Source organism: Neltuma alba, unplaced genomic scaffold (assembly GCF_004799145.2).
Source record: "Neltuma alba isolate B1F8T4 unplaced genomic scaffold, ASM479914v2 tig00012772_pilon, whole genome shotgun sequence".
In the NCBI taxonomy this organism is placed as follows: Eukaryota; Viridiplantae; Streptophyta; class Magnoliopsida; order Fabales; family Fabaceae; genus Neltuma; species Neltuma alba.
The window spans coordinates 55,523-70,996 of NW_021637180.1; the positions used below are offsets into that span (position 1 = coordinate 55,523).

At 29.5% G+C, this 15,474-nt stretch overlaps 1 protein-coding gene across 1 annotated transcript; it reads right to left on the reverse strand.

Moving 5' to 3' along the window:
- Positions 1-6,283: 6,283 nt before the first annotated feature.
- On the reverse strand, positions 6,284-8,995 carry LOC114730866 (disease resistance protein At4g27190-like). Its single transcript, XM_028917970.1, has one exon. It carries the CDS (start codon positions 8,993-8,995, stop codon positions 6,284-6,286), a length of 2,712 nt encoding a protein of 903 aa, XP_028773803.1.
- Between the last annotated feature and the right edge of the window lie 6,479 nt (positions 8,996-15,474).

Sequence of the window (15,474 nt, forward strand, 5' to 3'; positions counted from 1 at the left end):
TGACAAAAAAAAAACAATTAATTAGGAGCTTAATCAAAATGGAACATATAGACAAAATAAAAATTAATAACCTTGTTTATTCTTCACAATCTTCGAGACGGTCCTTAGATAATGTGTATTAAATTAGAGCTAACTATTTATAATGATGAGAAATAATGTATTAAGAATGTCTAAATGGTGGAAATTAATTATTTTTGAGTTCCATATAATTATTCAACTTCTAATATTACCATAACATGTCACTTATTTAATACGAGTGCATTATTATGATTTTGATATGACGAAAAATTTTGGGAGTGATTGCAATTTCTGATTAAAAAAATTAGAGCGATGTATGTGTGGGTGTTAAGATAGAATTTTTTTTTTCTCGTAATAAGACCTTTTTTTTCCATATAAAATAGAAATTGTAATGCACAAAATTACTTCATTGATTAAATATGATAATAGTTTGAAAGAAAAAGTGTAGCTACGAACCTGATGATGAGGGCTTGTCTTCTAGTGGGATTATTGAGATTTTTGATATGTTTGGACAATCTTCTATTGTTATAGTACCAGAAAGGAGGTTGAATTCATAACCTTCATAAATCTCTCTCAACTTTGGCAACTTCCTGAGATCCAAATCATTCAGTTTAGGAAACAGCCTTTGATGATGAGTAGCTACTTCACCTTCATAAGCTTCAACAACCCTCTCCAGTTGACAGCAATTCCATATGGTTATTTCCTCCAATGAAGGACAATGAGATGCCAGAGAATATGAGAACACCCTTCTCACTTTGTGGCAATCATGTATACGAATGGTCTCAAGTTTGGGGAAGCAAACAGGGGAAGTAGTAGACAGATTCTTAAGTGACTCTTCACAAAATTCCCTCCCATTCATTGCATCCTCTTACTTCAAGTCTCCTCAACTCTGGAAGGCTTGTAACAATAGCAAGAGTGAACATATTTTTTAATCTTGGGCATCCCCTCAGTGTAATATATTCAAGTCTATGGAAGCTCAAAATTTGTATGGGATCTTTCCAAATATATTCTAATTCCAGTAGATCTTCTAACCATATAGAACACAATTCTGACTTTACCACCCTCACTGTGTCATTGTCATGTTTCTGTGAAGTAAATATATTCAATGATTAGATGAAAATTCAACATATGGACTATTTATACACACACATGAACCACATAAATTTAATGGCACTGTAACATTAAAAAGTAAACCCCATTCATTTCACATATTTATAAAACTGTAATAAGATAAGCTCAGTAAGATGAATTTTATTAAGTTAGACTTTTCTTATACATATTATTGATGGTCCAATGTGAAATATATATAGACACACACGTACACAATGTATGATATATAAATATGCATCGACGTTGATTTATTTCAAACCAAACAGTCTTGGACAAGTCATACTTTCCATGATAAAGAACCGCTCACAAAAACAAAAAATGATTCCGCAACCAAGCATTAATGGGAACATTGCTAATACTTCAAGTAATTTCTAGCTTGATTTCATGACGAGAAGATTGCTTCATAGACGCAAAATATTAAATAAAATTTGAAATGATTATTGCTTTTCATTAGAATATAGTCTTGCTACTCGTATATATCGTTTCATAGTAAACACAAATTTTCAAATAAATTTAAAAAGTAAATAAGAGGAAAGGAAAATAGGTCCTGTAAAAAGAATTTTCTCACGTCCAAAGAAAATGAGAAAATATTTCCACTGATTCATTCTTAACAAAACAACCATGAACAAGTACTTTCTGTAATAACAAAGAAGTTATTTCTCCGACGAAGCTATAAAATGAAAAATATAAAGTGTTATGTTTGATAAATAATTTAAAAGACATTTATCAATTTTATCCATAAAACATCACAAATAAAAAAAGAAATAGTTAAAGAAAACACTCACGTGAGAGAAGATCTCTCTCAATTTCGGCACTGACTGCAAGCTAAGTACTTCAGTTTGAGAAGTGGTAGCCGATCCCCATATGATGCTTCTTCAGCAAGCCTCTCAAGTTCAGAACAATTTCGGATCAAAGGTTGCTGAGAGATTAAAGCATGCTAGTTAGTTTCGTACAAAAGCTGAAAGGAAAACATACAAATTTTAATAGCAATAAAAGATGCCACTGACAAAGACCTTTTTAGCGTCCACAGAAAATTTAACAAATATTGTGTATACATACATAATTTGTAGATATTATATCAGCTCCAACTTATTCTAAATGAAATACAATTCCATATAATTATTTGCTTGACGAAATAAAAAATAAAAACCAGAAAGTGTTGTTTGGAAAAACAAAATTAATTATTTGACAAAAAAATTAAAATGAACTAAAGAGATTAAATTTTTTATCAAATTCATATGTGGAAAGATAAATTAAAAAATGCAGCTTGCAAATAATATTTTGTAGTACTGAAAAAAGAAAAAGAAAAATTTGAGCAGTTTAATCTTTCGTATTATAATGTAAATGCTAAATAAAAATTCTATGAAAAAGAGGTAGGTGAGCGGAAGAAAAATTTTATCAAAATGTTTGAAATCTCTAGTGAGAACTTCTATAGACACTAATTTATATTATGCTGGCCATTATAAGTATTTTCCGAATTGATCATTTAATGGCAAAATAAAAATAATGTACTTTTAAAATTGTGTTAACATAATCTCAACATGCGTTTTACCAGACTCAATCAATTTTTATAGTAACATGAAAAATGTGTGACTGGCAAATGTTGTATATACTTTTTACTACATGATTATGTTAATTCTCTATTATAACAACTAAATCACATTTAATAAATAATATATATCTTTTTTTTTAACAAGAAGTACACATATTAAATATTTCTTGACCGACAAGAATTATTTGAACAAAAGTACTAATGTTAACTTAATTTTTAGCAGAAAAAGAAAGAGCCACAAAAAGGTATTTTCTCACATCAAAAAGAAAAGAAAAGCATGGTGAAAAAATTTGAAAGGGAAAAATATTTCTCTTAAAGTATGTGTAGTTTTTATATAATGCATCAACACTAATTTATTTTTGAATAAAAATAACTTTGAATAAGCGCTTCCCACAATAAATATCTAATAGCAAAAGCAATATGAAAAAGTCATTTACTTGACCAAAATGCAGAATACGAAATCTAAAATGTTACTGCATCTGACAAATAAAAGTTGTTATTTAAAAAGAAGAGAAAAAGGAAATAATATTTTATTATTATGAAAATAAGGAAAACTCAGAAAATAGTTTCATTGTGCAGCCTGAATATATAGCCAAGAAAATTTAATAATAAAAAGAGGTTTATACAGGTATAATAAAGTGAAGTCAAAAATAAAATAATTACTGTAGAAGTTATGTTTAATGATTATACAAATATATATATTATACGACAGCAAACAAAAAATTTTCAAATAAAAGGGAGATGTAAATTGAACACGGCTACTTTAGCAAATGCGTCAACATATATATATGGATTATTATTATTTCTAATATGCAATGACTCAAGAGAGACATGGATGATCCCCATGTGCAGCTTCTTCACCAATAAGCCCCTCAAATTCAGAGCAACAGTATATGGTTATATCCTCTGGTGAAGGACAATGAGATGCAAGAGAATAAGATAACAACCATCTCACTTTGTGGCAATGATGTATGTTAATCTCCTTAAGTTTGGGGAAGCAAATATTAGAAGAAGAGAGGTTTTTGAGTGATTCTTCACAAAATATTCCCTCCCATTCTCGCACAATAATATACTCCAAGTGTTCTCAACTCTGGAAGGCTTGCAACAATAGCTAGAGTGAAGATACTTTTTAATTTTGGGCATTTCCACAACAAAACATTTTCAAGTCTATGGAGGCTCACAATTTGGGTGGGGCCCTTCCAAATATATTCCAATTCTGGTAGATCACCTAATTTTAATTCACTCAACTCTGAATCCAGCTTTAGAGGTTCTTGGGCTTTAATAGATTCATCATCATCTTCTACTCTTCTCTGACATGGATTTCCAATATACTTTCTTTTTTCCACTCTCTTTAATTCGTAGACTTTTCAACCTGAGAAAAAGGATCAAGGATTGCTGATTTTGCAACTGATTGAATCTTTTTGCTGTAACGCCCACATAAGCACTGTCAGTTTCCTTTCCCTGTAAATGTATTAAAATTAAAATTATGAAATGGACTGATTATAACAACTTGCTTTTTTTTTTTTTAATAACAAAGCAACCTCACAGCAAGCCCCCACGATCGCGTATGGCTGTACAAAAACAATTTGCTTTTTACTCTAACTAGATTGGAGATTAAACCCAGTAAGTTTCTTATATAATATATTAATTATTGCCAACTATTGCTAGTAAATAATCCTTTCTAACAACTGGGCAAATATATATAGTAACAATCAGGACTTTTTTTATTACCAAAACTTGAAATGAAAATATAAAAATTTTAATAGCAGTAAAAGAGGCACGGTAAGAGAGATCTTTTTAAATATCAAAAGAAAATTCAAGAAAAACATTTATCTTAAAGTGTGGTATCATAAATAATATTTTATTGACAAAATATAAAACAAAAATTTAAAGTGCTGTTCGAAAGAATGAGATCAATTTTTTGATAATAAATTAAAATGAACAAAAGATGTTAAAGTTTTTATCAAATTCGTGCGTGGAAAGAAATAACAATTACAATTTGTAAATAATATTTTGTAATACTGAAAACAGAAAAAGAAAACCACAAGTAGTAATACTCACTATAAAACCGTGTCCCTGGACTTTTATTTATTATTGCTACTCAGTCCTTGATCTTGCCTTTAGTGATCTAGAATTTCATCATAAGAACATTGTTATATAGTTAAAAATTCTAAAATAAAAAAATGACACTAATTATAATATAGCAGCCTCTCTAATTAATTTAGAAATCGTAACTTATAAAACTAGTTTTTGACAACAAACAACAACTTGACCTTCTTTCTGAAATTAAACTATATTGATTTCACGTATTTTTTAGATCATGATAACATAATCTCAACATGTATTTAACAAGAAAAATATGTAACGAACGAAGATTTTATATATTTTATGCTGCGTGATTATATTCAACCTCCATTATGACATTTAATTAATGACATGTATACAGTAGATCAGACATATTATGTATTTTATGACCAACACGAAGAATTATTTGACCAAAACCTGAAATATAAACATACAATTTTTTAAGACAAAGAGACACAGTTAAAAAGTGTTTTTTTTCACATCCATAAAAAGCATGGCGGAAAAATCAAAAAAATAAAGATAACTCTATGTTTAAAGTATGTGTAATTTATGGATAATGCATCGGCACTAATTTGTTATAAATAGAACAACTTTGAATTAATACTTCCTAAAATAAGTATCTGATGCCAAAAACAATGTATAAAATATTTCCTTGACCAAAATACAGAATAAAAAAATATGAAGTATTTCAATTGGCAAAGTAAAATGAATAAGTCAAAAATAAGAATTAATAAGAAAAATACAAAGCCTGAAAAGCAATATTATCTTGAAATAGTTTTATCATGTAGCCTAAATACAAATCTCAGAAAATTTCGCAATAAAAGAGGCTTATAAAGTCACAATGAAGTCAATTCAAAAATTAAATGACTATTATCTCTTACTAAGAATATATTTGTGTAGTGATTATATATAAATATATATAATACGATTATAAACATGGCTATTTTTAAATTTAAAAAAAAGTAGAGGAAGAATAAACAAAAAAGAAATATGATATGACTATTGTTTGTTATTGAGAACATATATCTTTTACGGAGAATCTCATAAAAAAAGTTTGAAGTTACTAAATCTCAAATAAGAAGTTTTTACAAAAATGTTTTATTATTTGCAAATCTAGCTTTATAAAAAACCTAATAAAGTGTTTGTTACAAAACCTAATTTAAGATTTAATAATTCAAGGTTCTCTTTATGGGATTATTCCTATTTTTTATACTTATATATATTGCTGGATCATATGCACAAAATTTTCAAATTAAATGAAAAATAAATAAATATGGCTATCTTCAAAAAAATTTTAAAAAAATAGTTAGCCTGGTAGAGTGAACAAAAAGAAAAAAAAAACCTAAAAACGTGTGAAATTATTAGCAGTTGCATGATTCTAGTTTTTCCAGCAAAGGAGTTAAAATAACTAGAGAGGCAAAATAGAGGCATTGATTTCACATAAATTGAGAAAAAGATATCAAATTCATATAAGGAAAGAAAAACAACAAATTTCAGCAAATGCATGTACACAGATTGTTATTTCTTATGCAGTGATTCATGAGGGATTTTGCGAATAATACTTACATGTGGATAATATTGCTTATCATGAAGTCGTGGACCCCCATCGGCAACTCCTTCATCAATGAACCTCTCAAGTTCAGAGCAATAGCGTATAATAATTTCCTCTAGTAAAGGACAATGAAAAGCCAGAGAACAAGACAATAGCCATTTCACTTTGATGCACCTATGAAACTGAAGTTTTCTCAACTTTGGCAAGCTCATAATTGTGGCATGTGAGAAGATGCAAGTTCTCAATTCAGGACAGCTCTGTATCCATAGCTCTTGTAACATGGGGAGAAAGTAGCTGATAGATGAATCTTGGAACACTTGCTCAAGACTATTCATTTCAAACAACCTTAAAGTAATTAAGTGTGAGAACACTTGTTGTGTTTGAAGCATGTTCATATCAAGGTTCTCGATGATGAATCTTTGATCTTGACAACACGATACCCCTAAGTGCTTTATCTGAAAATTTATATCTCTATGATCCCACCTCACATTATCTAGCCAAAGGTGGTTTGCCCTAAAAATGAGATCTTTCATTGATGAATTCAAATCAGAGACCTTGAAGCCTTCTATACATAAAGCTCTTAATGTTTCACCGCAACTATCCAAATATTTTTCAAAAGGATCATGATCAAATGGAGACATTATACTGCATGTGGAATCATAAATAACATACCTCTTCAACCTTGACGGAGAAATTTTTTTTGGGATGACAGATTTTTTGTCCCAAAAGTATAATTCTTCAAGCTGCTCACATCTTCCAATTACTTCTAAAGGGCTTTTCTCAATTTGGCAACCATATATATCCAAAAGTTTCAACATTTTCATTTCTACAATTCCAGCAGGTAATTCAACAAATAAGGAACCACGTAGGTCAAGAATCTCTAATCCTTTAAGTTCACCCAAAAGAGATATGTCACCCAATATTTTCCCTCTAAGACATAAGGTGTGAAGATTTGTTAATGATACAATTGATTGCGGAACTGAACAATAATCAACCCGCCAAGGTTTCCAATTAAAGCCATATTGTATGAACGCCAAGACTTTTAGTGCTTCCATTGCTCCAACGTCATCGATGAACCCATGGGGTTGAAGGAGCAGAATCTCAAGTGTTGGACAACACAATTGGTTAAAGCGCTTGAAATAATCCACATCCAAATCCCACAATGAGAGTGTCTTTACATCTTTCAGACTTTGGTGGTTTCTAACCAACATGTTTGAAACTGCATTGCTATCAACCAAAATTGGTTGACATTGCTTCTTTGCAATCCACAAAGCTACATCTCGAACTAAGTCATGCATTTTTACACAGGCTTCCTTATCCGTACTTATTAACAAACAAGAATCTAACAAGATGTCAAGAGCTACTAAAATCTGTCGCCTCACATCCTCGATTGTGTCAGTAGTCTCCTCTAGCTCAAGTGTTCTCTTGCCAAATCGAATTAAGTCCTCTTTATGGATTTTATGATCTTCAGGGAACATAGAGCATAATAAGTAGAGCGACTTGGCTGTTAGATTTGGCAAACTATCATAACTCAATTCGAGACAAGCATAAGGGCTTCTCAAACCTGGTTCAACATCCATTGGTTGGAATTGTTTTAGTCTCCCTAGGGTCAACTCCCACGCTTCAATACGTTTTTCCTTTAAGGATCTTCCAGCTACAACAATTGCAATAGGTAGCTCCTTGCACTCATCAATGATTTTCCTTCCCACATCATCAAACTTATTTGAGGGATCATTGCGCAGGTTCGCATGCTTCTTGAATAATTCCCATGCCTCCTCCTTAGTTATCAAAGGGAGTTCAATCAAAGGCTCACAATCCATAGAGACACAAATATTCCGAAGACGAGTGGTTAACAACACATGGCAACCTTCAACGAGTGAAATGCCAATATCTTCAAGCCTTAGACACTCCCAGACATCATCCAATATTATAAGAATCTTCTTATTTTTCAATCCTTCTAATAGCCTTTGTGCTCTCGCAGACTGAGTTTTCTCTTGAAGTTGCAAGCCTATTATCTCCGCTATTTGTTGCTGAATGTTCAAAATATTTGGGGGTTTCGAAATGACTACGATGATGACCTTGTCAAAAAGCTTCAGCTCATTTAATTTCTTGCCCACTTCTTCTGCCAAAGTGGTTTTGCCTGATCCTGCCATACCATATAAACCCACCATCTTGTTTGTGCCATCTTTAATTGCCTCCAAAAGATGATTATAAGTTGACTTCCTTGAATTGAAATCCATAAAGTCTTTGGAAGGGAAGCCAGTCAAGCCAGGAAGTTGCCTCAACTGGGCAAATACCGGAAAGTCAGACTTTTGTTTGAGATCCGTCATCTGTTTAGCCTTATTTTCCATTTGTTTGGATAATGAGTATCTAACTGACACATTGAAACAATTGTTTCGTCCTCGATCAAGCTCTGGTTGCAGCTTTTCCGCCTCTTGTAGGATAGCATTCACATCATCCAACCACTTCTCCACGGCTGGCATTATGTCTTCATTTTTTCGATCAGCTTCTTCCTTACGGTTTCTCACGTCTTCTAGTTTCACCTCCAGCTCTCGTCTTGCTTTCTCAAAGTCTTCATTAAATTTCCTAAAGCAGAACAAATGAGCAACTCCTTGTGAAATCGGACCCACCAAGCATTCTGCAACCTTTGACCCGATTGAGATCACAATCTCTGCCATCTAATGCAATCATAATTAATGCATGACTAATTAGTAATATATTCAGAGAACCAAACTTACACTGTGTGTGTTTGTGTATAATGCTTGAACACCACACTTTTTAAGCCGATTATTTTAATAACAACGCCATTTTTTTTTTCTAATCTTCTTATTTTCAGAATGTAAGCATTGGAACACAATAAAATACATCTTTTTTTAATAGGAAAAACCTAAAGCTTTTAATAATGTGAAAAGGGGTTGCTCCCTCAGCAAAACTATGACAAAGTTTAGCCAAAAGATCCCAATTCAAGATTATTTAATAAATTTTATTTATTTAAATTAAAAAAATACAATTAATTATAAAAATTTTAAGTGAGAACAATATCAAAATGCATATAATAAGAAGTTTAGGAAAGACTTGAGTTTTTTTTTGTTGCTATAATTGTAAAAAATATGTAATAACATTATTCTTATGTGATATGACATCTCCCATCTCATGAAAACTGATAAATCTTTTACGAGGAAGCAAGCTAAGTTATATATATAGCAGAATTTATGATCCACAATAGACATCTAAAGTGACAAAGACATACAATAGACACTAAAAAAATAAGAAGCCTTTGGATAAAAGAAATAAAGTTAAAAAGGTAAAAATAAATTATTCTTAACTTGAGTTCTTTGGCAAGGTACCGATTTCATTTGGTGATTAAGTTAACCGTCATCGCACTCACCACAAATGATAAGAAAAATCTGAAAAAACAAATAAGTAAATAAGTAAGTAAATACACAAAAATGGCAAATAACAATTCACAGAAATGAGACTAATGATGCAGAAATGTCTACCAAAATGACTCTTAAATTATGGGATGCCTAAATACACAAAAATAGCAAATAAAAATGCACAGAAGTTAGCACAAACATATTATATATATATATATATATATATATATATTAATTTTCAAAGATTTTAAATTCTGGAAATTCATTATTATATAATTATTGAAGAACAAAAAGAAGGGGAAGAAAGCTTACATGTGCCCAGAACATGGTGTTTATTGAAATAGTTTTCAGGTTCATGGTATTTTCTGATTTCTGATTTCTTTTCGATGAAAATATTCAAATTTTTGGAAAAGTACTATGATTCATCAACTACATATTGTCTTATTACTGTGAGCTTCATCTCAGAATTCACATCACAATATATCAAACAATTACTTGCCAAAGACGATCCAATTAAATATTATTGTATTTTTTATACTTTTATTTTAATATAATTGACAATCCCTATTTTGTTATATATTTTCATATCTTATTTAAGAGTTTTGTTATTTTTTTTGACAAAAAGATAAAATATATTAATTAAAAGACAAATAAAAGCTCACCTAATAGAAGTTATATGCGGACATAATTAGATGAAAAAGGGAAGAGAAATTCCTAAAAAGTCTACTTTAAGAATTTTGCTATTGCTATTGAGCTTAAAATATTTTCTCGTATTAACAATGATATTAATATTGTTAGAACGGAGGAAACTTAGATATTTTCACCTTATCTAGCATACTTAAACTACCTTCTTCCAATAAATTAGAATAATTGGATTTATTTTTTTAAAATATAAAAGTATTAACAACAAAATTTAGTTCGACGAAGAATCATAGATTTAAAAAAATACAAATATGCATATATCACCGGAAAAAATACAAATATATTGAAAATAAGCATTGCAAGTATGCAAAGTTAGTATCAAAATTTTTTCATGTGGAATTCGGATGGAAAGGAAAAAAAAGCTCATGTTTTTATTTTTGTTAGTCACTCCTTCCCAAAACTTCATAACACGTCATATAAAATTTAGTTCATAATTACTACGCAATTCAAATTATTAATTTTTCATTATAATAAAAACAATAATCACAAAATTTTTTACAATAGACTCCAAAGACAAAGAAAAAAAAAATATATCACATCATTTATCTTTTGCTTCTATATGTTTTCTTTTGTTAAAAGAAATATAATTTATTGTCTGTAAAATAAAGAACTCATATTCCCTTGTTTATATGTAATATGAATATAAATAAGTGATAATTTTAGTGCTTTTTCAAACTAGAAAATGCTCATTAATGCCTTATTTTAAGTTTATTTGTCATCATATTTCCAAATTAAACATTTTTTTGGTAATAAATGATATTTTATGTAACAGACGGAGAATTCTCAATCAAGTAAGAAGTATTCCTTCTGCTGTAATATAAAAATTTTGCCCCCTAGAGTATAGTGACTATGTTTATATACGCATAATAATTATAGAAGTCATTCATTTAAATGGAAGTAATCCTCGTATACCACTTTCAAGAAAGAAACAAATAGTGATTTAATAAAGCCTATGATATTATGAAGCTCAAAATTTTAAAGAGTTTGATTTCTACATATATTCTTTGTCGTAAATTTATTCTGAGATTCAAAAGAAAGAAAAACAAAGTTGTAATCTTTTATGACGAAGCAATTTATAAAGCATAACTTATTAACATGTATGAAACAATGAGTCTTTGCATAAAAAAATTAAAGTTAAAAACATAAAAATAAATTATTCTATACTCCTTTACAAAAGTATCAATTCATTTGGCGATTGAGAAGTTATTCCCCTACTATATCCATGGCAAATAATAAGAAAAATATAAAATATAAAAATAAGCAAATAAATAAAAAATGGAGTTCGACTAAAAGGGTTATTGTGATATTGGTTATTGACCTCGAATATCCTAATGAAGTTAGATGAATAATGCAGAAATATCCACTTGAGTGACTCTCAAGTCAAATTAAGAGACATTGTAATCTTTTTTAATCTTAATATCATTTTGTTCTTTTACTAAAAAGATCAAATTAACATTTACTTAAAAAAAATCAAATTAAGGAATACGTCCAGCTACATAAAAATAGGAAACAACAGTTCATCCAATTAATACAAATATATGATGTATATTAGTGTTCAAAAATTTTAAAGTCTTGAAATTCATTATTGTATAATAACTTAGGAATCCAAAGGAGGGGAAAAAAAAACTACAAAAACCAGTATATTAGCAATAACATTAGTAAAACAGTAAACTGATTAGAAACGAAAATTGTGTGGCTAATTTACGTTTTTTTTTTGGGGTAAAATAAAGCTCATTAGTCATTAACAAAACTTGCTATGAAATTTGAGGAAAAAATAAATTCATTAGTCTAAAAATTCAGTTAATTTAAATTCAGCATAAAATAAGAAAAGCGGGTAACAGATTTGATGTGTAATATTTTAATATTATTATGTTTGATAAAACTAATTTTAAAGGCAATAAAAAAAATCATATTTGATTGAAAATATTTTAGGTCTTTATTGAAATAGTTTATGGGTTAGTGATATTGTTGATTTCTTTTTTGGCTTTGATGAAAATATTCCAAATTTACATAAGTACTATGATTCAAATCACAATATTTCAAATTACGACTAAGATTTTTCTAATAAGAAAAGGATCGCATGCTTCTTAAAACATAATTAGATTAGCACGGGATGTTCATATCTAAACTCGAATCATCAGACGGGCCAAATTAAATATCATTTTTATTTTTGTAGTAATACTTTAATATAATCATGATGTAAAACTAAACCAAGACTAATCTTATAACTATCAGTGGTTTGATAAATACATATTTAATTTAAAACCGAAAATAAAATTATTCCATATTTGGATGACTTGATGAGTTAAATCAAAATAATTCATTTAAATTAAAAGCACGTTAAATAACATAAATTCAGTATAATATTAAAAGCACCTAACAAATTCAGTGTTTAATGCGGTACTATTTTTTCGGCCTGATAATATTATTATTCTTTTATATTTTTCTGTGGCCAAAACTTCTTTTATATTCTGAAAGTTTAGATAAGTTATATTCCATTAGTACTCCTCCAATCCTAAATATAAGACCCATTTTGCAGTGTAATTTACACTACAAAATGGGTTTTATATTTAGGACAAGAGGAGTATCAATTATTCTCGAGTTCAAACTCTGATCCGCAGATGCAAGAATAAAGAAGCAAACAACAATCTGATATGTATCTAAATGATATTATTTTGAAACAAACAATATTTAAAAAAAAAAACATAGCAAAGAATCTTCAAGTGAATATATACCTTTTTGACAATAGATGAACTTGAAGATATTTGAGAAGCTTGAACAGTAAAGGCAGGTTGTAGAGAATGACTGAAACTGCTGCTGGTACGTATAAAGCAAGGTTGAATGTAAATATAAATGACGCAAGATAAGAAAGATTCATATAATGAGAGACAAAAATGTAAATGAGTCAAAGAAGTTAATCTAACTCTTTAATATTTTGAAAAATTAAACAAAGGACCATCTAAGAATTCACCGATTGAACTAACATCTGAATAATACAAATCCAACTAATATAAATCTGCTGTCACATAGCCAGAACATCTAGCAGATTCCTTTCGATGTTTCATTTTCTAAATTTTTTTTTTCCTGGCAAAATTAATTTAAGAATCAACATAACAAAGAATCTCCAAGGCAATATTTACCTGCAAGATTGAAAGATGATGATAAGAGGGCAATGAATGACAGAAGAATGTGAATGGAGATAAGAAGCAAGTCCGAACTCTTTAAGGGAATAGATGATGAGGATTTGTTCCTTACTTAACCTCTTTAATTATGGGGACATGCCATAAGCTACATATTCATTCCTCAATAATAACTTATGCCTCTTCCTTTACCTAAGAGAAGAACATGAGATGAGGAAGCAAGGGAGGGCGGACACAAAATCACACACGCAGACAGAGAGAGTTTGGAGTACTTAATTTAAATAAGTATGTTTTTTACAAAAAAAAAAAAGTATGTTGTGAGTATTTATCGCAATAGTGATTCCACATTTTTTTGCCAAAAAAATGGAGACCCTAAAATTAAATCGAGAGACTGAGGGAACAATTTATTCGATTTTTATAATTCTTATTTCAATAAGTTTTTGGCAAAAATTGAAAAACTAATTACTCCTCCGATCCTAAATATAAGACCCTTATACTAGTGTGTATAAGGGTCTTATATTTAGGACCGGAGGAGTAATTTAAGTATTTTCATTAGTCAGGGTAACCTCTCTCTTTTCTTTTGTTTTTATTTTATTTTATGAAACACCTTCGCATCCACCTTAACGGCGGCTCCATAAGAGAGCGTCTTACAATGTAAAACATATATATGTGCGTGTCTGTGTTGGATATTATCATAAAAGAATTTATAAATATTTACTTAAGAAAAAAATATTCAAAAAAATTTACTCAAGAACTTAAATTTTCAAGTCACAAGCCCTTAACATAATATCTTAAATATTCCCTGACTAAAGAGGTGTGTAAAACTTTATAGTATAATTATTCATCGTTTAATAATTTAAATTTGGAGTTTAAATAATGATCAAAGACACATTAAAAACTAATAAATACCTTAAGTTAACACAAGCTGTATGTAGTATAGTTTTGTAAAACATGTATTTCTAATATTCCATGCAAAAAGAAGTATATATTTTATATACCTACATAAAATTTTTCCTCCCCTCCCTTTCCTTCCATTTCCCTCATATCAAACAAACCTCTAAGGTCACATAAGATGAAGAAATAATATTATGAAATTTACCAACGAATCTGTTGAAACTGAAAATTAATCTATAAGAGCAAAACGAAATCGTGGGAGAAAGTGTTGCGGCTGACGGAGGAAGACAATGTCAACTTAGACTAACGGCTTTTTAAATGTAATAATTGGCATTATTGACAGAGTAAACAATAAGGGTTAGGTGAAAAGAAAAATAACTAGAAGGACCTTATTTAAAATTTAACAAAACTACAAAGACTTTCAAATTAATTTTTCCTATTTCAAGAAACAATATAGCAGAATATTCAAGTGAATATTTACCTGTTTGACAGATGGATGAACCTGATGATGTTTGATGAGAAGCTTGAACAGTAGAGGCAGGTTGAAGACAATGATTGAAACTGCTGCTAATACCTACGTATTATGCAAGATTGAATGTAAATATAAGAACGAACAAATGAGATCAGGTGAATGTAAATGAATCAAACCAGTTAGTCTAAACTCTTTAATAATTTAGATATTAAACGAAGTACCACCTAAGAAGTCACCAACAACTGAATAATACAAATCTAACTAATATAAATTTATTGTCACATAGCTAGACCATCTAGCATACTCTTTTTGATGTTTCATTTTCTAATATTCAATTTTTCCTGGTAAAAATTAATTTAAGAATCAACATAATAAAGAATCTTCAAGACGATATTTACCTGCAAGATTGAAAGATGGCCTTGATGACAAGAGGGCAATGAATGATAGAAGAATGTGAATGGAGATAAGAAGCAAGTCCGAACTCTTTAAGAGAATAGATGATGAGGATTTGTTCTTTACTTAACTTCTTTAGTTATGAGGACATGCCAACTCTAAAGCTGAAGAAAGCTACA